Source organism: Mustela lutreola, chromosome 3, assembly GCF_030435805.1.
Source record: "Mustela lutreola isolate mMusLut2 chromosome 3, mMusLut2.pri, whole genome shotgun sequence".
Classification (NCBI taxonomy): Eukaryota; Metazoa; Chordata; class Mammalia; order Carnivora; family Mustelidae; genus Mustela; species Mustela lutreola.
In genome coordinates, this window is record NC_081292.1 from 6,843,996 (window position 1) to 6,871,512 (window position 27,517).

A 27,517-nucleotide genomic window follows, 5' to 3' on the forward strand; every position below is an offset into this window, starting at 1 on the left:
ACATGATTCTGTATGTAGAAAATCCTAATGATTCTATAAAAGCCAAAGCAACAGACCAATATAATCACAAGGCTTTTATACACTGATTATCAACTGCATTTTATACACTGATTATCAACTGCATTTCCATATCCTGGTAACCATCTGAAAATGAAATTTTTTTAAAGATTTATTTACTTATTTGAGAGAAAGTGTTAAAGGGAACACGTGCGGGAGGGGCAGAGGGAGAGGGAGAGACAATCTCCAGCAGACTCCCTCACAAGCCTGGTACCTGATGTGAGGCTTGATCCCAGGACCCTGATATCCTAACCTGAGCTGAAACCAAGAGTCAGATGCTCAAACAATGCACCACCCTGGTGCCCCTGAACATGACATTTTTTTTTTTAAGATTTTGTTTGACCTAGAGAGAGAGGTCATAAGTAGACAGAGAGGCAGGCAGAGAGAGAAGTGGGCTCCCTGCTGAGCAGAGAGCCTGACACAGAGCTTGATCCCAGGACCCTGAGATCATGACCTGAGCCGAAGGCAGAGACACAACCCACTGAGCCAAACAGGCGCCCCGAACATGAAATTTTGAAAGCCCCATTCACAACAGCATCGACAAGTATAGAATACTTAGAAATAAATTTAATGAAAGAAGTCTAAGACTGGCACCTCGAAAACTATAAAATACTGTGGAAGGAAACCAAAAATATCTGTTAAATAGACACTTCACAGTCATGGTCGAGAAAACTAAGTATTAAGATGGAAATTATCCCCAAACTGAGCTACAGATTCAATCCTCTATCAAAACCTTTGGAGGTTTCTGTTTGTTTGTTTGTTTTGCAGAAATTGACAAGCCAATCCAAAATACATGTAGAAATGCATAGGAACTGGAATAGCCACAACAATTTTGAGATAAAACTTTTTCTTTAAAAAAGCATCAATAACCTGGATTTGAACCCAAATTGCTAGAAGGCTAAAGTAATTAAGAGCATGACACTGGCATAAGGACAGGCATATAAATCAATGGAACAAACTGAGAATGCGGAAACAAATCCAGAGATCTTTCAGTGGATTTTCAACAACGGTGTTGCAGTTCAACAGGAAAAGGACTGCCTTTTCAACATACGGTGCTGGGATAACCAGCCGGATATCAACACAGAAAAAGACAGACCCAGATCCTAACTTCATACCATACATAAAAATTAACCTGAAATTGATCATAGGCTTAAATGAAATAACTAATACTAAAAATATTAAGAAAACACAGCAGAAAATTTTTGTGACTCTGGGTTGAGCAGAGTTCTCCTGGTCAGCCCAGGTTCAAGGGGAGAGAAGTCAGATCCATGTCCTGGGGGAGAAGGCTAAAGGGGATGGTGTGGGACGTCCTGTGGCAGCCCCCATGGCTAGGTCAGCACTCCCTAGTCCACACTGAATGACCACTAAGACATTAAACTTCTTAGTCTTGTCAGAGTAGCTTATATGAACAGAGTAGTTTGTATGAACATGTGATTCTTACCTGTCCTCCCATTATATAGACTCTAAAGGGGCAGAAAAAAAGAATTATTACTTCCCATGTATCTATCACATAGGAAGTACTAAAAACTTTGTTTCTACACTGAATGAACAGGGGAACCTGGTTGGCAGGGTTGGTTAAGCTTCTGACTCTTGACTTGGCGCAAGTCATGATCTCAGAGTTGTGAGACTAAGCCCTGTGAGACTGGAGCCTGCTTAAGATCCTCTCTCTCGAGGCATCTGGGCGGCTTAGTCAGTAGGTGGGTGTGTGCCTTCAGCTCAGGTCCTGATCCCAGGGTCCTGGGACTGAGCCCCACGTCAGACTCCCTGCTCCATGGGGAGCCTGCTTCTCCCTCTCCCACTCCCTCTGCCTAGTGTTCCCCCTCTCATTGTCTCTCTCTGTCAAATAAATAAATAAAATCTTTGAAAAAAATTCTCTCCCTCACCTTCTCTCTCCTTCCTCTCTAAAAAATAAAACTAAATAAAAAAGTAAATGAATAAATGGATCTTCATATTGGCCTTAGGAAATTAAGGAAGTTGAACCATTTTCAGCTCCCAAGTAAAATAACTTATAGGATCCATGTCTCACCTTTTCCAAGGCAATCATGACTTAAAATATCCTTTCCCTATAAATTCAACAGTTTTCCTCACAGATAATATAGTCTTGATGCATGTGCTGTGTATGTACACACCTGTGTATATAAGCCAACCCACTAGACCAGCCTGGGATTGCTGAACTCAGTCCTACCTCAGGCAACTGTCTGGCAATAGGACAGCTTCTCTATATAAATTGTCTAAAGAACCAAAGTGTTCAATGTCTGTTTTTTTTTCTTTTGTTTTAAATCTAGTACATGTAAATTATATAAAAAACCTAAATTAACTTTCCTAATAGAGGTATGGGTACGTTCTCTTTAAGTTTTCACATTCTTAGCAATGCCAAAGTGTCTGGGAAGGGTTAAAACAGAAGAACAATTGTTATATTAACAAAGCATAAGGGGCACCTGGGTGGCTCAGTCAGTTAGGCCTCTGCCTTCAGCTCAGATCATGATCTCAAGGTCCTGGGACCGAGCCCTGCATCAGTTCTCTGCTCAACAGGGAGCCTACTTCTCTCTACCCCTCTGTGATCTCTCACTCTCTCAAATAAATAAAAGCCCTAAAAAGAAAAACAAAAAATAAACAAGAAAACAAAGCATAAGACACTTGGCAGAAGCCAGCTAACTGTCAGCATGGTGCCTTTCTTCTCTGTGCTCCTTATGCGTACGTCTGTAGTTATGCTGACCATGCTATACTGAGATCACTGGCTTAGGCTTCTCTCTTCCCCTATACTGCATTACCCTGGAGAGGATGCATCGGTCTTTTATTTATGTCTGCTGGTCCAACACCACACACAGCGCTTGCTGCAAACTAGTATGTTTATTTTGGAGAACAATGGATTTATAGGTGATTTTATTTTATTTTAAGATTTTATTTATTTATTTGACAGACAGAGATCACAAGCAGGCAGAGAGGCAGGCAGAGAGAGAGGAGGAAGCAGGCTCCCTGCTGAGCAGAGAGCCCGATGCGGGACTCGATCCCAGGACCCTGAGATCATGACCTGAGCCGAAGGCAGCGGCTTAACCCACTGAGCCACCCAGGCGCCCCTTGTAGGTGATTTTAGTGTCACAAAAAGGCTTAGGATGTGTGAGTTCTAAAACTTGAACTAGTGCTTACGCTCTTCAACTTTCTTGGCTGTGTAGCCTTACCAGTATTATCTAATCTCTTTAAAAATACCTTGCCTCATTTATAAAGAAAGAAAAACGCCAATTCCCAGGGACAATTTTAACAAATAATATGCTGTGTAAATAATACTTACTGGTAAGCATTACCAAGGATTAAAATAAAGGAAGACCTTTTAAAGTATAAATTAACTATCAAGGAAAACTGTACTAACAGGAATGAGGAACTTTTTGATTTCTTCCAGTGCGTGTCCCATCCGGGCATATGCTTCTGCTGGTGGAGCGAAGACTTCAATGAGAACATGGAGGTCATCATTGAGGTGAAAGTACTTGGCCTCTCCACTTTTCCTCAACTCTTCTTCCTGAAGAAAGAAAAACCATGCTTGAAAGGGTGTCTGTGTAAGAGGAGACACAGGAACGCTACACAGAGCTGATCCAGCACGCAGCCATCACAGAAGGTTTGCTCAAGGGCAAGCAGCACCCTCAGGAGGAAGGATTCAAACACAAATCTGATCCTGCCATGCCCACCTTCCATGAAAACACCCAAGGCTTCAAGATTCTACTGGAATAAGTCTCAGCTCCTGCCTCTGGCCTAGAGGGAGACCCTCGGCTATATGCTCCGGCTGCTTTGTCTCCTCCCGTCTCCCCCAGCCTGACACCCATCCAGCGGCTGCTCAGACCCCCGGTCCAGCCAGCTCATCTCCTAAGCTCCCTCTGCACTGGTTATGGTGAGTATCCGTGATGCTGCCACAAACCATTTCCACCGTCAAATTACTGAAAATACCTATTGTTTACTTGATTATTATCTAATTTTCCTCACTGGAGGTGATTGCAACAGAACAAAAACCATGATTGTCTTCTTTGGCGCTCATTTTCCTTGTCTAAGAAAAGTGCTTGGTATACAGCTGACACTCTACAACTGCTTCTGAATGAATAGGTAAACATTATTCATCGTTTCTATGTTCATTTGCTCATTCATACATTCATTCAAAAAAAATTTCTATATGCCAGGCCCTGTATCTGAGGATAAAACAGTAAAAAAAAAAAATGAAAGATTTTATTACAGGATATAACAAAATTATGATACACATTTTTTAAGAAAGTGTTTTTTTGTTTGTTTGTTTACATAATGAAATTCAGGGGGAAAAAAGAGGAGGAAAAAAACCTAGACCAGTCAGCAAGAGACAAATGGTTTTGGTCCATTATTTTCTCCTAACTAGTATTCATTATAGTGGTGATTCATTATAGTGGCATTAAAATGACAAAATCTGGGTCTTTTAAAAGTCTTTGTTCCCAACATTCAAATCATACAGACAGATTAAGATGAGTAGGTACCTACACCTAGAGTGACTTCCAAAACAGGGATACCTTCCCAGCCTCTTTAAAATACCAAACCCATGAGAAGGAGAACCCCAGAACTCCTGGCAACAACACCTTTTAATTCCACCATAGGCCAAGAGATCAAAGAGGCACAAGCACCCTTGATTTCACCATTTAAGCCTTCAACTGATGTTACTTCACTAATCTGATTGCTTTTAAAGAAAGATCTCCATCTAGAGCATGACTAGGACATGGGGTTTTGAGTCAGATATGCCCAAAGCGTAGTTGTGCCAGACACCAGGTGCATTTGTTTAGACTGACGAAATGTAACCCAACCCTTAATTTGAAAACTCAGGTTGGTGTTAACATAAGTGTATTAATATAGGACCACTGAGAAGAGTGAAAGGACCAACTTTCCATAAATGCCTGGTGAAGGAGATCACGTACACACACCCAGCACACTGCTTTACACACGCCAGGACTGAATATATGCCAGTTGCCTTCGCATTTACAGAAAGTAGCTCAGAAACTGAAGGAAAAGGAAAAATGTTTGAAGCAAGGAGGGCGAATATAAGCTACCATAATATCCTCTGCATTTCCTTCACACTTGGTCACGCATAAGAAGAATGATTCTTTTAGGCCAACTATAGACTATTATTCTAATCAGAGCACTTTCTATCCCTTGATCTGATACTCTGCCTTTGAGAGCTGAAGCTTTAAAGTCCACAGAACCAAATTTTATGTTCAACAGTTCACTTCTGAAAAGCATAAGCTACTGACGTAAACACTGTCTACCTATGGGAATACGGCATCGCACTGGGGACATTCAGGAGAGTTTGTGACTGATTCACAGGGCAGCGCTCTGCCACTGCTGCTGCAGATGGAAACAGGAAGGCAGGCCTTCGTAGCCCAGCCGGTTGTCCTCATCTCCACACGGCCAGGGGCGTTACCAGCTCCTTTCCTGGGTTAGTGGGGACAGGCACGATGGAGTTTGGGGAAGAACGCAGACTTTGTTTGGAGTTCCGCTTTCAAATCGCAGATTCAACATGTACTGTATAATTTTGGACAGGTTACTTTATCATCTTAAAGAGGTGATTTTCAGTGAAGAGTAAATAGTATAGTATCTACTGCTCAGAGGGTTTTTGTAGTAATAAAGTTATCAGAATTGTAATTAGGAGTTATTAGTAATATACAGGCATTGTAGTAAAAAGGGAGTTTCATGTTTAAAGACATAAAAGTCTTTAGAACTATGCTTAGTACATAATAAGCACTCAATAAATGGTGACGGCAGTATGAATTATTCTATTAGTCTAGAACTCAGACAATAAGGGCAGAACAGCTCGCATGCTTGGCTCAAACTGAAGGCTCAGCAGACCATAGCATTATAGTGACTATGATGCTACATAACCAACGGACAGGAGTCAGTAATGACTCCCAAAATTTCATCAATGTAGAAAATACAACAATTAAATGAAATATGGTCTCATTAGAACTTAGTGAACACTTTGAAAAGCTAAAAGATGAGATTTTTAATAGTAATGGAAATCTCTTTAGCAATAAACATTATTAACTGAGAATTTCTGCAGACTAAAAGGAACAATAGAAATCAGCATTCAAGAGTTCTGGCAGTGAGGACCTGGCTGCCGTACAGGACACGGGATCCCCGTGGTCTCCGCTTCTGCAGCAAGCCTGTGACTTGAGTTATGACCTATGGTGATATCACTGAAATGCTTTGGAAGGTGTGACAGTTGGCCATGTGGGGCAGAGGCCGGCCACAGTATGACGCACAAATGGAAAACAAGGCAGGGGTAGTGGGTAAAATTGTACTGAAGAGTTCTAAAAAGAAAACAACAGACTCAAGATTTGACCTGATGAGCTCAAGCCTGAAAGAGCCAGAAAAAGTCTAGAAAGTTTACTGCTTATGGCCACGGGCTGAAGGGAGCCAATAAGCAGAAGCAGAGTTGAAACCTGTGTGCTTCTGAAGGACAAGACAAACTGCCTGGCCCCCTCTTCTGTGAGGTTTAGGAAAATGTCTGGCGAACACTGAAGATCTGAAAACTGGACTGGCAACGTTGGGGAGGATTCGAACAACGCTTAGTGTTCAAATGAAGAGCCCAATTGAGCCTTCCGCAGGGGCAGAAGCCTATCTGGTGAAATTTTTCCTACCTTGTTCTGAATAGCCAAGGTAGTTCCTTGAAAGGAGATGACAATTCTCAGGCTATTTTTTCTTTTAAGATTTTATTTATTTATTTGAAAGAGAGAGCAAGAGGAGAGAGCATGTGCATAAATTGGGGGGAGGGGCAGAAGGAGACAGAGAAGCAGGCTCCCCATAGAACAGGGGGCCAGACACTGGGCTCAAGTTCAGGACCCTAGGACTATGACCTGAGCAGAAGGTAGACACTTAACCAAGTGAGCCACCCAGGTGCCCCACTTTATTACTGCTTCTTGGTATGACCTCCTGGTCGAGGATCAGATCCTTGCTTGCCCCGGGGATGCAGAGAATAAGAAAGCTAATAATAACTGTGAACACCTCCTGTGTACATGTGACACTTCTTCCTTTTCTTCCCAACAGGGGTCTCTTCCTAGAGTGACTATGCACTGAAAAGAAGAAATATCCAAAAAGCCTGAGGATTAACAAGCTTGACTCTGAGTACTCGCTGCTCCACTGAGGGCCACTGGTGATGGTGGGGGGTCTATGTGGTCGAGATATAAAGGACTTCTCATCCTGTCCCTTGAGAGCAGCTCTGTTGGACTGTAAGCCCCAAATGTATGCTACTTCCCCAGTTCCTGGGTGTCCTGATGGAATGGAAGTGATCAGCCACTTACATTACAGCACCTCTATAAAGATTCTCAGACCAATGTGGTCAAGGACACAGAAATGAGAGGATTCGTAAAGTGTTGGTAAGTGGTCTAGGAAAGCAGCCTAGACCCACTGAGTATGTAAGAGAACAGGGTGCCCCACGCAATGAAGAGCAGGCACTCAGTAACCAGGGAGACGAAGGGACTCATTTTAGTAGATGGCAAAGCACCTCATTCCCCAGCCACCTCAGTGCTACTCAAAGGACTCGAACAAAGTGTCTTTGGTGACATAGAGAGAGGTTATATATCACTTCACAACACAGACTCCCCTTCAGAAAGGACTCTTGGTTACTGCACTCCTGAATGCCCAAAACACCAACAGCATAGACAGCCCTTAAAACGACACATAATATAGAACCACCACCAAGCCCTGATAGCAAGGGGATGATAATTAGAATCCCTTTTATTAAATGGCTAGCCAGGCACTTGCTATTACTTGGACATACAATCTAGCTAGAGACTTGCCTTCCCGGCTTCTTTTGTACAGTAAAATTATCCATGGATCCCTGACCACTGCCACTGTCTGCCACAAAACATTGCTTCTGACCAAAAAAACTCCCTTAACAGCAAACAAAATAAGCAGTATGTTCACAAATTTCATTGGTCATATCATGTACCTGATGACCAGAAGGCCTTACTAAAGACCTAATTAAGGTATCAGCAAGAATGGACTATAACTTTCCTACAAGTTATACAAAACTTCTGACCAACTAACCAATATGGTTCCTTTCCCTCCAGCTTCCAGAACAGATGAGTCAGGGAATCAAAGTAACACCATCTGAGACAGCGATGCTTAGTGGGTAGTGAGCCTAACCTGGCCATGCATTAGAATCATCTCAAACACCCATGGAAAATTCCTTTTGAGGTTCTACCCTGAAAAGTCTGTATGGGAATCTATATTTTAAAACCACACTCCATGTGAGTATGATACGTAGCCCTACTTTAATCAAATAATTTAACTTCGCTGATTAACCCAGTTAATATACTCAGGTTCTCTAAATCTAAGTTTTTTTACCTGTAAAACAAGGAAAATGTTATACGTCTTCCATCATTTTTCTAGGGATAACACAGAGTAACACACTCACAGTAGCTGTCCGACAAACAAATGGCAGCTATTTTTTATTATAAAAGCCTTTGTCTAAATGGATTTTTTTGTGCATGCCAGGAGGCTGGATTTTGTCTATATAACTTTCTTGCCTGACACAATCATTGTTCAACATTTCATGGAAAGTGACCACTGTATGTGGGTTTGGTTTTCAGTAACCTCAATCTTTCACAGCGACAGAGCAACAAAATTATAACAGAGAACAATATATGTGATAGCACATTATGAAATGTGAAAATTTCTTTCAGTAGTGGTATATTTAAGAAAGTGATCAATAAAAATAACTCCGTGATTTTAGGTTACTACAAAAAAAAAAAAAAAAAAAGAGGCAGTTAGCAGGAATAGAACCAACTAGAGCTACTGTGTGTGAGAATACAAAGCCACTATTAAAATATTGAAAATCAATTTTAACTTGATAAAATGTATAGGGTATCAAATGGAGGGCAAAAAGAGCAAATCCAAGCATGTTCTTTATAAACGCAACTATGTGAAATACAGGCATAGAAAAAAAGCCAGCAGGAACTTATCCAAGATGCAAACAGTGGCACTAAGACTGCAGTTAACTTTGATTTCTCTTTGTGGTAATTTCCATATCGCTGTACTTTCTATGAGGTATTGCTTATATGGTCAAAACCTCGGGCACTGCTATTGCATTTTACAAACAAACGTACATGTAGCACATCATATATTCTGAAACTGGCCCGAGTGACTCAGTCTTCTACACAGTATCAGAAACTCCATCACTGTATACAACATTTTCACATAATTTCATTTGCAATCTTAGCTAGCTCTAATATAATTTGTGTTAATACAATGCATAACCTAATAATGCATTATATAACTTGTCTGCAAAGCAGCCATTTGTCTATGATGAATGTTACCTTTGCCTTGTCTCGCATGGAACCTTTCCCAAGGATGGACATTTTTGTCAACGTTTCTTCTTGTAAACGCTTCAGAGAATTGCCACGGGGACCCAAAAGTTTCCCCACAAAGTTGAACTAGGGAAAAAACAAACAAACCAAATTTGTAACATTCATATCTGAAGGCAATTTATTAATCTTGAATGTCAGTAAACACTACAATATGCTATACATCACTAATTAATGCCAAATAAATAAGTTCCTGCGATATGCCTCGCACTGTACAGTTTTCCATAAAGCACATATAACGGGGCTAAAAGTTGTAAAGTAAAAACCAATCATTTCAATGATAGCTAGATTTAACAAATTATAAATTAAGCTAATTCCCAGAAACCCTAGGTTGCTATCCCAACAATTTTAACACACATTTGACTTCAGCCGTGGGAGGGGAAGACGTAAGGTGCTCTGGCTGGTCACTGTGGAGGGTCTGGGTCCTTCCACCTAAACAGCACTTGAGCTTGGTTAGTCATCCAGGGAGTGTGCTGGCCTAGGCAAGTCCTCGAGCATTCAGTGGCTCACAAAGCTTTAGGACAGAATCCATCTATCTCTTCTAAAATAACTAGCTACGGAAATGATGACAAATTATTTAGTCTTGATTCTTAGGGTTCTTTATTTAATAAGCAGAGCAGAAGTGAATTCATTAACAGTATTGGCTCTGAGGCTACACTGCCATAGTTTTAAAACCCGGCTTTTCCATTTACCAGCTGAGTAACCCAGCTACATAACTGGGTTACTTGACCTCTCTGTACGTTGGGTTCCTCGTCTATGAAATGAGAACGGTGAAAGACAACAGAACATAGCCCCATAAGGCTGTTAGGAATATTAAAGGTGTCCATATAAATGAATCAGAACAATGCTTAACACAGAACTGATAATAAATATATCTTGAATGAAAGGATTATAATCAGGAATTTCATACAACTTTTATGCCTTACCATGATTAAGGTAAGTCAAGAATACTTCTTGTTCCCAGAAGGAAAGTTAGCCCTATTGACCAGGAGGGAAACTGTTCTCTTTGGCAAGATTCCTGATTACAAACTCATGCAGCTGCTGCTTTGGTATCAGCTCTCCTCCATGAACTGTGCCATTGCTGTGCTATTACCGTTTTTAAGAGAAAATTGTTCCTCAATTTCCCTATAGTAATTGAAGTAATTTTCTTAAAATATGTACTCTTAAAAAGTCAAAATGGTATTTTTTTTTTCTTGGCCTACTTTTAATTTTACTGGTCTTCAAAGAAAACTCAAATATCTACAGTATTTTTAACCTTCACACGTATTTTTTGCTTTTTAAATTTAATTTTAAGTCAATCATTTCTTAAAAATATAGAAACGTTACATATTAAGTTAAAAATATCAAATAATACAACATAGGGGAAAAAAAATCAGTGTCTCCACCTACTCATCTCTACCTTATTCTTGGTTCCCTATTTACTCTGCTTCATCATTCTGGAAATTCTACCATTTGGCTATTAGGATCTCCTGAGCTGGACTCTAAATTTCTGATTTTTCTTCTTTTCCTCTCACCTTCTCTCTCTGTTTTACTTTCTGGGGGATTTAAGTATATTTCCTACATATCTATTGATTTTTCCATTTCTGCTATCAAATGTTTAACTACTAATAGTATTTTCTTTTATTTGTTCTTTTTTTACAACATTTTAAAAACATTTTATGGAAGTGATATAAAGTCTCATATTTCTGAAGATATTAATGGCAGTGCTCCCCACCCCCACCCCCACTTGGAGCTTATAGTGTCTGCTTCCTCCAACAGATTCACATTTTATGAATTGGTCTCTTTTTACATCATGGACTTTCGACTGGTCATCCTCTGCTGCCTGTTCTTAAAATTTAAGGTTGAGGCTCCAAAACAGTAGCTGAAGTCCTGCTCTCATCCACAAAATTTGACAACTGGACTTGACAATTCACTTTAGGATAGGAGACCAGTATTTCATCAAGAGTTACTCAAGTATCAGTATCTGTGTTTCTCTCTCTTGGCCTAGGTAAGCATCACCCTGAACAGGAATTCCCCAATCTCCCAGAAGGAGGTATCGGCTTGGCTGCTGGAATGCTGGGATTCCCACTAGTAGGTACCCACACTTTTATTTAAGGAAAATAATTTCCTCATTTTCAGTGTGGCATCTCTAGCCCTCAGTCAGATCTCTCTGGGTCTTAGAGTCCAAGTCTTCTTTATTCAACCCCTTCGGGCAGTCTCTAGCCTGCTGTGGTTAAGACGGCAGATACCTAGTTTTATCAGCGAGGCACAGCATCCAGTGGTCTCAACACTTCTCACCCAAACTTAGAACCTAGTCATCTCTTCTTCAGTCCTGCCCACCAGTCCACCTTCTCAATAACTGGTGTCCAGGATTCCGGAGTCTTCTCAAGCTATTTCTGAACTAACACGCCTGTTTCTGGGACACTTCCTCTTGCCCTGTAAGCCCAAAATCTGCTTTCTCTTGTTGCCTAAGTCATTACCATGTGTCCATTTATTTGCAGCCACCACAACTTCACTGCCATCATTGGCCTGTTATTGCCTCAGTCTTCCATTCTTGTCTTTGAGGATTTGTGCCTTTTTTCTTCATTTATATTCATTTTGGCAGGCTTCAAAGATGGCATGAGACAAAACTTGTGGTTGAGAAGCCATACTTACATCACACCTTTAATAGCTAAATATTTTCCCACTAAAAAAACCAAGACACCTTAGAAATCATCCAGTGCAAACATCTAATTTTATACTGATGAGGAAACTGACATCCAAAGAATGATATGACTTATTCAAGGTCACTTGCAGAACTCTATATAAGAAGGAAAAACGTTTTTATAATTTTATATGCCTTTAGGAGTTTTCTTTCTGCATTGAATTTCTATTAACCTTTCATTCAAAAAAGGACATAAAAGAGCGTTTTGACAGTCAGAAACATTTTCACTCCCTTCTCTGTCCAGGCACATACTGTGCATGAGTTACATATCCCAGATCAAGTCACAGTCATGAGTCCCAGACTTCAGATACAGCACAAGGACTGCACAGCCTACTGATTGATGAATCAGTAAATATGAATTAAACAGACAAAGGTATAAAAAAATCACCTAACAGAGCAACCAACAGACTGTGTACACTCCATGCCAAATTAGTAATAAATTGATGAATTCAACTATTATGGACATACATAAATTTATATGAACAATACCCACTGATTACCGGAAACTAACTCCCCTCCATCTGCAAAGCTACCAAGGAAGCCAGCACACTGAAACGGCAGGACTGTGCCCAGGCCACCCAGGCGAATCATGGAGTTGGCCTCTGACTAGAAGTCAGGAGAGTCTGAGGTTTAGAACTGAGAGTGCGACACTCATGCCCTTATTGCTGAGTCACAACAGCGGCAATGCGCCCGGCTGCTGGGTGGTCGGGTCCTCAACCCGATGCATCACCTCCCCAGGGAATCTGGAAATACTCAGCACTTCTGTTCTGTTGTCACGATGATGTAGGCCAGCACTGGCATCTAGTGGGCAAAGGCCAAGGGTTTCACAAACCGGAGGTGGATGGAACCGCCCTCACAAGGAAGATGGGTCCTGTGTACAATGTCAGTTTTGTCCCTGCTGAGAAACGCCGCTAGGGAGAGCAGGCATTGACTCCGGCTCCTCTCTCTTTCTTCGGCTCTAAGTCCCTGCAGCTGTCCTTCTTGCAGATTACAAGTTCCATTTCTCTATAGATTCTACTAGGTACCCTTCATGCTTGGAAAAACAAATAAAAACTTAAGCTAGCCCAGGTTCATACTTGCAGCAAGAAAAGGTCAGAGTGACACTAGCTGAATATATGTTTTGGATTCTTCAGACAACATGAACAATATACAAATCAGGCAGCATGGCTGTCTCATTTGCTCTGAGTACTAGGACCATCCCGCTGGAGCTCCCGGGCCAGAGCCTTCTGAAGCAGTGGGGTACCCTCTTACCAGCAGTGTGACCAAGGCAATTCCTCAGCCTTCCTGGTCCTCAGGAAGTCAAGTCATGGCTTATGAGAGACTTCACACTGAAGGGTTATCAGGAAAATTAAGGTGCATCAGGTAAGTGCTGAGTGCCAGGAAGATGCTGAATTTAACCCAACCCTGTGCTCCTAAGAGTGACGATGAGGACAAGCTCAGGCCCTCTTCCATTTCTAGGAATGGCTCACTACAGTGAACTACTCCTCCCCAGGTGATTTAGGGAGGACTTGTGGAGGACCTACTGCCCACCTATGACAAAGCCAGACAGAGACCCTTTAAATTCACATTCTTTGCCCCACCGAAGATTAGCTGACCTGTTTGTCCCCACTAATCAATCAGAAAACGTCCACTAACCTGACCTGATCAAACTTCAGGCAAGTTCTCCCTTTCCTCAGGCCCCTGAATATGACCCACCAGCAACCTAGGCCAGCATACAACCCCTGAAAGACACCCCCCTGCAGGTGCCAGCCTCAAGGGGAACATTCTCCGATCTACTGTCCCTTCAGTAGGGACACGCTGCCTCCACCCACTCCCCCCACTTCCCCCACCTTGCTGGCCTCATGCCCTCTCCTCATAAAAGCAAAGCCTTTGCCATCTGACTGATCTCATGAGGCACAGATCTTCTATTACAAGGCCCCCGCCCTGCTCTTGTAATAATATTTCAAATAAAGTTTTCCTTAACTAAGTCAGGATCTGATTTTTGACTACCATATTCTAAAATGATAATGTAATATATTTTAACTTTCAATTTTATTAACATTTTCATTTGTGATACAGATGTAGTGAAAAGAAGGGTCATATGCATCCCAATGTTTATAGCATCAATACCCACAATCGCCAAACTGTGGAAAGAGCCAAGATGCCCTTTAACAAATGAATGGATAAGAAGATGTGGTACATATATCCCATGGAATATTATACAGCCATCAGAAAGGATGAATACCCAACTTCTGCATCAACATGAACAGAACTGGAGGAGATTACACTAAGTTAAATAAGTCAAATGGAGAAAGTCAATTACCATATGGTCCCACTTATTTGTGGAGCATAAGGAATAGCATGGAGGACATTAGGAAAAGGGAAAAATGAAGGGAGAGAAACTGGAGTGGGAGACGAACCATGAGAGACTGGGGACTTCGGGAAAAAATATGAGGGTTTTAGGGGGAGGAAGGAGGGGTGATGGGTGAGCCTGGTGACGGGTATTAAGGAGGGCACAGGCTGCATGTAGCACTGGGTGTTATCCACGAACAATGAATTATGGAACATGACATCAAAAAACTAATGATGTACTGTATGATGACTAACATAACATAATAAAAAATAAAAATATAAATAAATAATTTTATTTGTGCCTAGATTTGAATAAAAGGTAAAAGTGATATTTCCAAAGCAAATTATATTTTTCCAGATGTTAATTATTACATTATAAATACATTACCGTATTACAAGTGTTACAATTGTACAAAGATGGTAAACCAACATAGAGTTTTCACTGCATAATGTATAAGATCCCACAATTATGTTCTTTGTTGGTAAAGACTAAATGCTTTTCTGAACTGGCTTTAATTGGTTTAAACAACATTTGTGATGTGACACTGTTCCTCAGGGAGCAATTACATTTAAGCTGTCATTTCATAAACTAAGCCTCAAGAACATGTCACTATCTTCATTAAAAGTTCCCCTTAATTGGGTGCTCACCAAAAAGTTGGTTAGTTCAACAAAGGACTGCTTTATTGACCTTCAACTCAACCCTACTGCTGAACTTGTAACCTGGGCCCTCGCAGCGTCAAGCGTTATCTTCCAGAGCTCCTGGGCCCAGGCAGCCGCCCTGCCGTAGGACCCTGACTCTAGCCAGGAACCAGACATTCACTCTGTGATGGCAGCGATGGGGCCTTTGGTGCCCACAGCTCCAACACCTGTGCAGAGAGAGCATTTCATAAATGCTCACTGGACCCATGAGAGCTCACCGATGTCTCTCACAGTCTACTCTACTGCAGTCACACCACAAGCTCCCAGCCTCCGCCACCATCCCCGCTCACCTCGCCTGCCACAGAAACCTTTTGCCTAATCCACCTCTGTCTCCTCAGTTAGCACAGAGCTCCTCACACGAAGCTCACTTGGATACCTCTCTGATTCAAATACAACCCCCAACCATCTTCAGGGTCAAGTTCCAGTGGCCTGACTCAGCTGAGCACGGCTCCTGCCCTCCTCTCTGGCTCCACTACTCTCCTGGCTTTTGACTTTAGCCATTTCTGGTTCTCAAAACTACCAAGAACTACCCATTTCAGCTCAGACGCAGAGCTGAAAAGAAGGTCCCTCTTGCCCTGTGAGACAGACAGGAAGAGAGCTGGACAGAATGCAGGTTAACTCCCAAGCCCCAGGGCAAACACCAAGTGGGTGGGGGGTTGGGGGGGCACCAAGGCAGAGTCAGGTGCTGGCAGGGAGAAAAGAGCCTCCAGCATTTGCTTCCTTGCTTACCTGGGGTGGGATCCCCTGAGAGCGCAGAAGCCCTAAAAGCTACAGAATTAGGAGTTGACACTTGCGCAGAAATTCAACACTCCTACCTCAGCCTCCGGGTGTTCACAGGAAGATCAGAGGGCAGGAAGACTCCCGAGGCCACTCTCCTACATGCCATGTGGGCGAAGGAAGCAGCCACTGCTGAGATCTGCTCAGACCCATGCCCTCATAACTACCCCCCACCCAGAACAAAAGCTTTATCTGCAGGAGCAAGGACAAGACCACTTTGCTTTGTTTTTTAAAAATATTGCCAAAGTCAACAAAGCATGTAGTTAGATCAGGTTCCAGCCCTCAGTAGATGTTACGACTACACACGTTGGTGAAGAGGCAAGCCCGTTCCAGGAGCCGAGTGGAAAAGAGAAGGAGCTGATGGCCCTGCTTACGCGGACTTTCATGTCCAGCAGTGAGAGCCCCGTAACAAGAACAGCTTACACAAAGACGACCATGCTGACAAGCTGGCAGGGAGCACCCAGGGCGGTGGATGAAAGCACCAGAGAGCATCCCGGTGCTCACAGAGGGCTGGCCCATGATGCTGCGCAGGAGCTGTGTGCTGAGCAAGGGCGTGGGTCACTGTTCCCTGCAATGTGACCAGCTAGTGCAAAAGCCCTGGGGCACAACAGGGCTTATGAGAACCAAGAAGCTGGCAGCCTGAGAGGAGCAGAGCAAGTCGGGGCTAGAAGGAAGAGAGGGTCAGAGACAGCCAGCAGGCCTCACAGGACACTGTCAAGAATCCAGACTTAATTCTGAATTTAAGATACAGATGGCAATCTGGGTGGTTTCCTTTTCTTTTTGGATTTTGGTCACTGCTTACCTGTTCTCTGTTGATAGGAACTCACTCCTTTCTTTAAGGATGGCCAACTCCACACTTGAGGGAAAGTGAGTGCCTGGGGACAAAGTACATGCCTGGCCAGTCCCTACTAATGGCCAGTCCCTGCACACAGCCTGTCCCTGCTCACAGCCCGTCCCTGCTCAAGGCGTACTCCGTCTCCCAGGCCCAGAGGGCTCCTGCTGTGGGGGCCTCCCAGCATCTTCCTTCTCCTCCTGCTTTCCTGTGTGACTTATCAAGCCAGATTTTAGATTCCTGAGAGGAGGGAATGTATTTTACTCAACTCTGAAACCAACATCTTAATTCCCATCTCCACTCTCAACACACTGCTACACAGGAGGGAGTTGTGGAGAAGGGAGTTGGGGGAAATTGGAAGGGGAGGTGAACCATGAGAGACTGTGGACTCTGAAAAACAATCCGAGGGTTTTGAAGGGGCGGGGGGTGGGAGGTTGGGTCAGTCTGGTGGTGGGTATTGGGGAGGGCACGGATTGCATGGAGCGCTGGGTGTGGTGCAAAAACAATGAATACTCTCACGCTGGAAATTAATTAATTAATTAATTAATTAATTTTTTTTTTAAAAAAAAGGACAGGATCAACAAGAGAAAAGAATAAGCTCATGAGCCCTGGGACCAGAGCTCCAGCCTCCGGCTGTCACTGCTCCATTCTGGGAAATCCACAGCTGTACCAGCTGTGTCACAAAATAGAAAGCACTCTTTGGCACAAGAGGAAGAGTTTCTAACGGTCAGGTTCTGTCTGGGGTGGAGTCCCTCCTGGTCACAGTGACAGACACGCTCACAAGTGGTATGGGGCCTTCCCTGACTGTAACTGAACTTTCTAATGCTCCCTGCACCTCCGCTGTTTTTCTTAAATGCATTTTACTATTTCATTACCAAAATGAAATCCTGGGCTAACCCTGACCAACCCCTTCGGTACATGATGGCACTTCTCCCCCTCACAGCCCTGCCACTCCCACTCCACCTCTACAGTCCTCGCGTGCAGCCGACACAGGCACACGCGGGTCATTTCACACACCCGGCCTGACCTGGAAGCGAGAAAAGCACGCTTTAAAGCTATTTTGGTTATCTACAGCTACACTACAGCTGCAAACTAACCCAAAACTTAATGGCTATCAACAATAACCATTGAATTACTTGCTCACAATTCAGCAACCTAAGCCCCGGGGGAGTTTCATGTGGCAACGGCCAGATCAGCCGGGGCAGGGAAGACCCACTCTCGAGATGGCTTTGCCCCATGTCCGGTACTGCTGATGGTCGCTGTCAGCGGGGGTCCTCAGTTCTCCCTGTTTTCATTGATTCTACCCCACCTAGGTATCCCGGGTTCCCACTTATCCTCAAGTGGCCTCAAGGTGGCAAAGCTCCCTCCTGGCCTAGGGCTCCGAAGATCAGAAAAGGAGAAACTGCCCATTCCCCTTAAAGCACATGCCCAGAAGTCAGCATCCCATTACTCTGCTGCAAGTTCTCACAGGAAGGTTGCCGCAAGGTCAGGGCAGACTCAAAGGAAGGGCAGGGAGTGATCGCTGGGAGCAGAGCCGAGCACAGAGAACAAGGACAAAGCAGTCATTTATCAAAAAGTTAAGTTTTCATAGCCTCAAACATCAGTCTTTTCTAGGCCTAGCAATGTACCTGCCTACCTATATCCCCTAACGGGGGGCAGAGGTTGTGGCCCTCTGAGGGCGGAGAGCCTGTCTCATTCATCTGTGCAACAACTGAACAACTGTGTACAACAGCACCCAGCTTCTAACAGCCAAGCAGTGTCTCATGCATTCAAAGAGAATGATGAATGTCAATCAAAATTAATGCCCAGAGTATAACAGTCACTACCCAGGGGTTTAACACAGTTTAGTTCACATAAAGAAAACCTAGAGGATGCCACACAAGCACAGATGGAAGGCAGCAGATTTCTGGTATTTGGGTCCTAACTGGCCAACAGCATCTTGTAACTGAGTGTCTTATAAAATCTAAAGTTCATTAAAATGCTAAAAAAGACAACTGAGAAAGACTACAAAATAATAGGGTACCGCATCAGACGGTGTAGTCTAATAATACAGAGATGGGTCTGAAGTAGGACTGTGAAACAAAGGAGAGGATATAAAGAATTTTTTTTAGATGCTTGGATGCAGGAAGAAGTATGTCTCTCATTAATTTAAGAGCTAAGAAGATGTAACAGAGGAAGGAGGACAAAGGGAGCAGGTCACCAGTGATGGCGAATGCAAAATCACCTTTGGGACTCTGCCTCAAGTGTGGCAAGATCTTCCATGAGACAGCAAAGAATGATCTCCACAACTGGCTCCCACACCTCTCAAGGAGATATATAAATGTACACACACACACACACACACACACACACACAATGTATGTATGTGTGTACATATGTGTCGGTGTGTACATATGTGTTTGTGTGCATATGTGTATGTGTGTGCATATGTGTCGGTGTGTACATATGTGCATGTGTGTATATATGTGTCAGATCCAACTGGATCACAATTCTTTTTACTTTGCTGCAAGGCAGCTTGGACTCGGCGCAGAGAACGATCAGTGCCACCATTTTTCTTGCTCACTTCAAATGCATTTGTAGACCTTTAATTTACAGTTTCTTTTGTAGTAATCTGTGCCCATTTAAAGGTAAATTTAACTAAAACTAGCTAATGTAGTCCATGAATCCATACCAAGGCACATATCACAGCCTTATGCCCAGATATACTGAAAGAAAATTAAGACCTAGAGAGACCTTCTACACTGTGGAACCCCCCCCTCCCTTACTGGAAGATACGGCCTCCGCGTGCACAGAACTACAGGCACTATCATAAACCCTGTAATGGAATCAGCATTCACCTAGGTACTAAATACTAAATTAAATTTCATTTTTTGAACAAAAGCATGGGCTCTGGAGCCAGATTTTTGGGACTCAAATGCCTGTTACTTAGTAACTGTGTAACCCTTAGCAAATTAATTCTCTATTCTTTTTTTTTTTTCCCATATGTGAACAGGAGATGATCATTCCCTCCTAAAGTTGTGAAAATTATTTACATGTAATTAATACATATAAGATGCTGGAAAAGTGTCTGACACATAGAAAACCGTAAGCTATATACATATACATTAACACAGAAGTTCTAGCAAGTGTTTCTAGCACCAAAAATATTGTTGTGCATACATCCCACTTTGGAAAACATCACCCGAGCATTTGCTTTTACCTTACCTGGGAAAGAGAATTAGACACTCAAGAAACACATTTTGTTCATAATCTCTACACTCCTCTGATTCCCACCCAAGGGCAAGAACGGAAAGTAAAGAGTGTACAAGATTTATCTTACGTGCCTTCGCTGGAAAGGAAAGACCAGATCACTACTTTTATTAGGTCTACGGGCCATTTTAGATTCCAGTAATGTAACCACTAACCCAATGATTAGTTAAATAAATCCACATTTTAGTTGATATTCAGAATACTCATCTTATTTGAATTAAATCGATGTCATAAATGCCAAACTCCAAACAACTTTAAACCTATTAACAGACTCGGGACCACAGCATCCACATGAAGGAGTGGATGTTTCAGAAACAACATGCTTGATTCTTAGCAGAGCTAGTAACTAAGTCAAGTTTTGGAGTACTGACTTCCATGGCATCTCTACATAGATGAATTTCCTAAGAATAAAAGTCATGCCAAACTTGTTTAAATTCCAAACTTGTGTTTAAATCAATCATTCCTAAATTTTAAGAGGACTTTAAAGAGTAAGTTCTTTCAGAATATAGAACACCTTCCCCTATACATTCTAGTTTGTCTGTCTCAGTGTCATCAGTCTTCCAGGGCTCCCTCCGGGCTAGGTAAAATTCTGATGCCCAAGTACAGCACTGAAGGCTATCCAGACTAGTTGGCATCATTCCAGTGACTGCTACAACCTACTATTTCCCATAATTAAATCATTCTGGCTCAATAGTTACTCTGCCCACCCCTCTGATCTCTACTTATTTAACATCCTGAACTTACACTTAGAGACTAAATCTAATTCCGTCTGTAATTCTTTCTCCAAAAATAGCTCTCTTACATGTTTAAATTCTTGTAGTGTCTGTCTGCCTCTTACGTTAATTTAGTATTTACCCCATATTATTTAGTGAAATGTACTCTGTTTTTCCTATTAGAGTATCAATCCTTTGGGAGTAACTGGGACCCATAGTTGAGTCACCATTTTTCTTACGTAACGGTTTCTCAAGAAATACTTGTGGAATTAAAATTTATTTTATCCTGGGACAAATGGCACTAGTCAACACAGTTTTTATTGATTTTCTTTGCTGCAGAAATTATTGTGATCTATTAAAGCTACAAATAAAAATAATTATTTAAGTTTATTAATTTGCCAACCGCAAATCACTAAGTATTACTGGTAGTGAAGATTATTTGGTGCTGTCACATTGATTGTAACTTTAACATAGTATTGAACTTCTAAACAGCAAGGAGCTCAACTTATTTAGACATCAGCAACTCTAAAAATCAATGAAACGTACAAAGAACTCCAGGAGATTATATGGGCAAAATCCATACATACAGGCATCCACAAATAATGTGCAATATGAAATAATCTACATTACTTTTTATCTCTCTTTGCTCAAGGCTGGGTTCTACTCCTTGGGAGGGCAGATGACAAAACAAATTAGAAAAAGCAAACTATCCAAAAATGAGATTGAAATTTTAACCAGAAACTCCCAGACTTCAACATTCTGGCTGTGAGGTCATGAACCTAAAGGCAAGAAACTGATCTGGACAAGAGCCTGTTACATAAGATGGGCAAGGGACAACAGCATAAATTAAGGAGTAGTGATAGAATACAAACATAGAGATGAATCGTGATTAATTGAGGAAGTAAAAATAATAAATGTAAAAGTCATGGCATTTCAAGAATGGAGGGGGAGGAGGTAAATCAAGTAGAAGCTGGTAGACAAAAATCACACACCAATTTCAGGCGTGGGAACTTAGGTATGTATGTGTGTTGTCATTCAGTGAAATAAGAACACAGGAGAAGGTGTAGGTTTGCCAAGAAGAGGAGGAATTAAAGTAATAAAATTTGGTTCTATGTTTCAGGAACATAAATAATATTCTCCAGGAACACAAATTCTTTTTTTTTTTTTAAAGATTTTATTTATTCATTTGACAGAGAGAGATCACAAGTAGACAGAGAGGCAGGCAGAGAGAGAGAGAGGAGGAAGCAGGCTCCCCGCTGAGCAGAGAGCCCGATGTGGGACTCGATCCCAGGACCCTGAGATCATGACCTGAGCCAAAGGCAGCGGCTTAACCCACTGAGCCACCCAGGTGGCCCCAGGAACACAAATTCTTTCAGAAGCCCCGTAATTTATGCCTGGCTGGTTTTGGAGTCCACTTAACAAATCTAAACTTGGTTTAAGTACTACTTTCCTGGTCAATAATCAAGAACTATAAAGAAAAACCAATCTATAAAGAATTAGAAAATTAATTAAAGAGAACAAAGGAAAAGTCACAGCATAAGATTTGAAATTTCTTCATAATATTTTTGAGTTGCTATCATATTTACAAATACCAATTTAAATAACTTTCTAATTATCATGACACCAGAATGTGTCACAAGATCACAATAGTGGGGAAAACAGCCTCTGCAGATGTACCCCTCCATCTCTACCTGCGACCACATGGCTCTCAGCTCCCTGAGAGGTGTGGGCTGTTGAGATGGAGGGAGGTTGACCTGGATGGTTCATGGTCAAACAGCAGCCTTACAGGTTAGTACATTCCCTGAGTCCAGAGTGACCTTCCTACTTTATCATGGTGTCCCAAAAGTTAATGCATAGCAGGAGGAGACTAATCGCAACTTATCATATCAAATACATGTGTCTTGAAGAGAATTTTTAGTATCAACCTTCCTTGATGTCAACAAGTTTCAAAATCCCCACAACACCAACATCAACTTTTGTAATGGTACCTAACATACATACATACAAGTACCATACACACAAGTATGCTATCACGTTATTTCTACAGATAAACTACCAAATGGACACAAAAAATAAACATTATTTTCACACTGAGCCTCTGGAAAAATAGTATATGTCTCTGAAAATCAATTAGGAGTCACATTAAAGGCAAGTGTTAACATACCAACATAAGTGTCAAAATACTACTGTGCGAAATTTTTAAACCCATCAAGATTTCTATGAAATAGGTTTCTACCCTGTAGTAAATTCAGACTTTTACTTATCTGCAACAGGCTACAAGCAAAAAATACAAACCAACTTTTAAAAAGAAAAGTCTTTTTGAGCTTTAATTCAAACTCCAGGACAGAACATGTTTCTGTAAGTACTTCTCTGTTCTCTCTCTTAAGACCCTTAGCCTAAGAGCTTCTGTGAAACAGGAAATAAATCAAATTCAAAATATGGTCATAATAGGAAGACATTCAATGTAATAAACCATGTTGATTAATATACTGTTACTTGAAAATAGTATGCATATATTAGAATAGTATCATATATAATTAGTATGCATATATTAGAATAGATTAAACAACTAGCAGATTAAGACCATTAATAAATCTAACTCAAGCTTACAACTAAAACTGACAGAATTTAACTCAGTACCCTAAATCTTAACAATCACTGTTCAAAGGTCTCTCCCAAATTAACAACTGCAGGTCCATTTTCCCCCCAAAATGGCAATCTTTTTTTATGCCAGTTATAAAAGATGCACCAACTTGCTGAACCTTGAAGTACGGATACCTAAAGCAGACAGTGGCACATGGCCCTACCCTCTACATAGCATCTGCTCTAGAGTCAAGTGCCTTTTTAAGTTTTCCCTAAATAACCGTCCAACTGGGATTGTCCCCTGCTTTACATGTTGCCTCACTGTAGCAGACACCGGACCGCAGCAGCACAGCATCGCACTTCCTCGGAGAGCCAGCCTTCACGACCGTGCCCCGGAGTCCGCCCCAGCGCGGCTCCGCCCCAGCGCAGCTCGGAAAGTTCCCAGCACCAGGCGCCTGGAGAAGCCCCGCATCCGGCCACGCGCTCCCACGTCACTTCCTGTGGGACCGCCACAGCCCGCGGTGGCCGGCCCTACCCCGAGCTCCGCTCTCTGGTCACTATTACTATTACTACTCGATAAAAATCCGCACTTCTTACTGAAATTGCCCTGTTTCGCCAAGTAAAATGGCTTATAATTTCGCAACTGCTCTCTGCCCTGGGCCTCCCTGTCACGGCCGCCCCGCGACCTCGCCCTGACTGACTTCCCACCCAGGCCCAGCCAGCTTCCTCAGAGACGGCCGCTCCCGGGACGGCCTCTCCCCGAGTCCACACGCCCCTCCTCTCTGCCTGCCCGGAGCACCCGGCCCGTGCGCCCCTCATGCCATCTCCCGGACGTCAGGCTGCTCATGTTAGGAGTAGGAGTGGACGGACGGATTCAGCCATGTGTGAAACACAACAGCGACAACAACACAACGTAACAGGGAAACCACAGAGGCCCTCCCGGTTCCAACGCGGACTTGGCACCTACGGCGCATCAGCCGCCGCTCAGGACCAAGGGTAAGGGTTTCTCCACAGGAAAACTCTGGAAAACAATTACTACAGCTTTAGGTCTTAAAAAACACCCCATAAGACAGTGTTTACTTTGAGTTTCCCACTTTACAAGCTCTGGCGCGAATGTGCCTGAGCTCTGCTCTGAAAACACTACGTCCAGGGCTGTCCCCCGAAAGAGTTCCAAGTGGTTCACTGAGAGAAAACATTCAGTTAATGGAAAACCCCTCACTGGATGGAGTTTCACAAACAGCACTGCCCTCTTGCCCCAGCAGCTGAAGGCCCGTCGTGTCAGGTAACTGGGTGCCCACCACCGCTCCGCCCACCGTCCCCAGCTTCCTTCAGCTGCTCTACACACGGACACCAGCAGGAAAGCTTCTTCTTGGAATGACCGCAAGTGCCAGATTAGCCTTCACAAAAGTCTGGCTTGAAACTCCCAGGCTCAATTTGGCGAAGCAGAAATCTCTTTTCTCAGCGTTCTGGAAGCAGTGGCATTCTAAGCAGCCTACTTCAGATATTGTATGTACTTGAAACAGACTCTGCTCTCTGTTAGACACAGAAATTATAATTTGTCTGCCCCCATTCTCATCAAAGATGACAGTGAAAAACAATATTTGAGATTTTATTTCAGGTACTTTCACACCCATATTTTATTTCATATATTCGCTCATAATCACAAAGTATTAATTCCAGATTAATCTCCTACCAGACTATGAACTATTTAAGGACAAGAAGAGTGTTCATCTTTCTATCTACTGCATATTTTGCATATAGTGTATCAAGCATAGTGGTCAATTTATAAGGTTTCTGTAAGCCAAGGTGTGTTTAGTAATGAATCTGTCTATGAAATGTTCACAACATAGTTTTCTCTTTTCTAAGAATATGTATCTTCAGTTCTGCAAGTATGGCTGTGTAGGCCCCTAACAGGATGACCATTTATGGACAACAACTATAAATTCTTAAACTCCAGACAAAATACAAAAACCAATTGTCTGAAGCCTTTGGAGAATGATTAAAAACAAGGGGATTCTGGAAGGGAGTCAAGACTTGGAAGAGTGGCCTGGACAAATTTACTGGTTTAGAGTTTTTAGCCTGGGTGGCAGAGTCTGAGGCAACCACAGTGCCGAAATGGGAGCGAGGGATACTAGGAAAGATAGAGTCAGAGACTGGGGGGGGGGCTCTAAATTTGTGTAAAAATCTGCCCAAATCTTGACCCCTAGGACCCTGTTGCCAAAAACAAATGCAGAAGTCAAACTAAGAAAAGAACTGAACTGAGATGTGCACTATACTCAACAAGTCTGCTGTCTGAATCCAAAGTCACTGACATTCCTCAAACAGCACAAGAGAATCCAGGGTCTTGATAACACAACACTCACCACCCCCAGGGTACAATCCAAAATTACTCGACACACAAAGAAACTGGAACACTATGCCTGACTATCAAGATAAGTTTATCAATTCAGGCCAAATCCAAGATGACTAGGATTTTAGAATTAGAGACTTTAAAGCACCTATTTTATCTTGACTCAATAACACAAAATAATGTAACACCTATAATGAATAAAAGCAGAAAATCCCAGAAGAGAAAGAACATTTTTTGCACATACATACTTGTATAGGAATCAAATAATAAATTCTGAAACAGATTGTTACAATACCTGATATAAAAATTTATCTGATGGGCTTAACAGAAAAATGAAGATAATGTAAGAGATAATCCATGAATTAAAGATTCAGAAGTATAAGTCGATCTGAAGAATGTGGCAGGGAGAGGGGAATAGAGAAAAGAGATAGAGGAACCATTCTTAGAATATCAAAATGGTGACCATACGTGTAACTGGTTTCCAAAGGTAGAGAAAGAAAGGGGCATAAAAATATTTGAAAAAGTAATAGCTAAAATATTATGATGAAATAGATAAATCTCTTGTCAGGGGGTGGGGGGGAGACCACAAAAGATGAAATGGAAATCTGATTAGCACACCATGTCAATTAAAGACTTTGAATTCACCATCAAACTGAAGGCTCAAAGGGTTTCAATGGTGAATTCTATCAAATACTGAGGATGAAACAGCATCAGACTGACATAAATTCTTTGGGGTTAAAAAAAAACAAAAGGAAAGGAATACTCCTCACTATATGAAACCAGCATAACACTAATATCAAAATCTGACAAATATGTTATATATGAAAAAAAATTATAGGCCAGTATTACCCATGAACATATAGGCATTTGAACCCAACAATATATAAGAGATAATAATAAGTAGAGTTTAACCCACGAATCCAAAGTTGGTTTAATTTAGACAAAACAATCAATTAAATTCACTATATTAACAGTATAAAGAAGTAATCTTATACGTTCATTTCAATAGATACAGAAAAGGCCATTCAACGGAATTCACCACCTAGTCAGGATCAAATCTCTCAGCAAAACTGAGACAGAAGGAGACTTCTTTCACCTAACAAAGGGCATCTACAAAACCCCCTGGCTGTTACCACTCTTAATGCTTTCCATTCTGGGAACAAGGAAAGAAGGCCTAATCTCACTGCTTGTACTCAAGCATTACACAAAGATCCTAGCCAATACAATAATGTAAGGTAAATAAATAAAAAGCATAAAAATTGGAGGGAAAGAAGTAAACTGTTTTGTAGGTGATATGACTGTATACACAGCATATCCTAAGTAATCTATAAAAAAACTCATGAAAACAATTGAATTTGGCAAGGTAGCAGAATGTAAGGTCAATATTCTAATTTTCTATTAGAAGGCAAAAAATGGAAAATAAACTTTTAAAATATCCATTGTACAATAATATCAAAAAAAAATAAAAAGATTTAAGAATGAATTTAACAAAACGCAACTAAGAGTTTTACCCTGAAAAGTATAAAATGCTAATAGCAATTTAAAAATTTATTAATAGAAAAAAATTAAAAAATAAATAAAAATCTATTAATGGAAAGATACACCATGTCAAGGAAGAGAAGACTCAATGCTATTAAGATGTAGTATTTCCATAAATTAATCAATACAGTGCAACTGTAATCATTATCCCAGCAGAATGTTTTGTGAAACTTAATAATCCTTAAATTTACATGGAATCGAAAAGGACCTCTATATAAGTAGTCTTTAAAAAGAAAGGACAAAGTTGAAGGGACCGCATCACTCAACTTCATGCCTTATTATAAAAAGCTACAGTAATGAAGACAGTATGGTAATGGCATGTGGATCCATAAATAGATG

The 27,517-nt window shown here is 41.7% G+C and overlaps 1 protein-coding gene across 5 annotated transcripts in view; it reads right to left on the minus strand.

Moving 5' to 3' along the window:
- Nucleotides 1–27,517, minus strand: part of KHDRBS3 (KH RNA binding domain containing, signal transduction associated 3) — a 186,393-nt gene that overhangs the window by 92,510 nt on the left and 66,366 nt on the right. For 3 of the 5 annotated variants that reach the window (XM_059165556.1, XM_059165555.1, XM_059165558.1), the window contains exons 3-4: nucleotides 9,375–9,491; nucleotides 3,425–3,571 (exon numbers count right to left, since the gene is read on the minus strand). In XM_059165556.1, coding sequence (XP_059021539.1) covers nucleotides 3,425–3,571; nucleotides 9,375–9,491 — 264 coding nt within the window. Of the gene's footprint in view, nucleotides 1–3,424; nucleotides 3,572–9,374; nucleotides 9,492–23,599; nucleotides 23,706–27,517 lie in introns of those variants that run through there. The other 2 variants (XM_059165560.1, XM_059165559.1) reach the window with 2 other exon arrangements.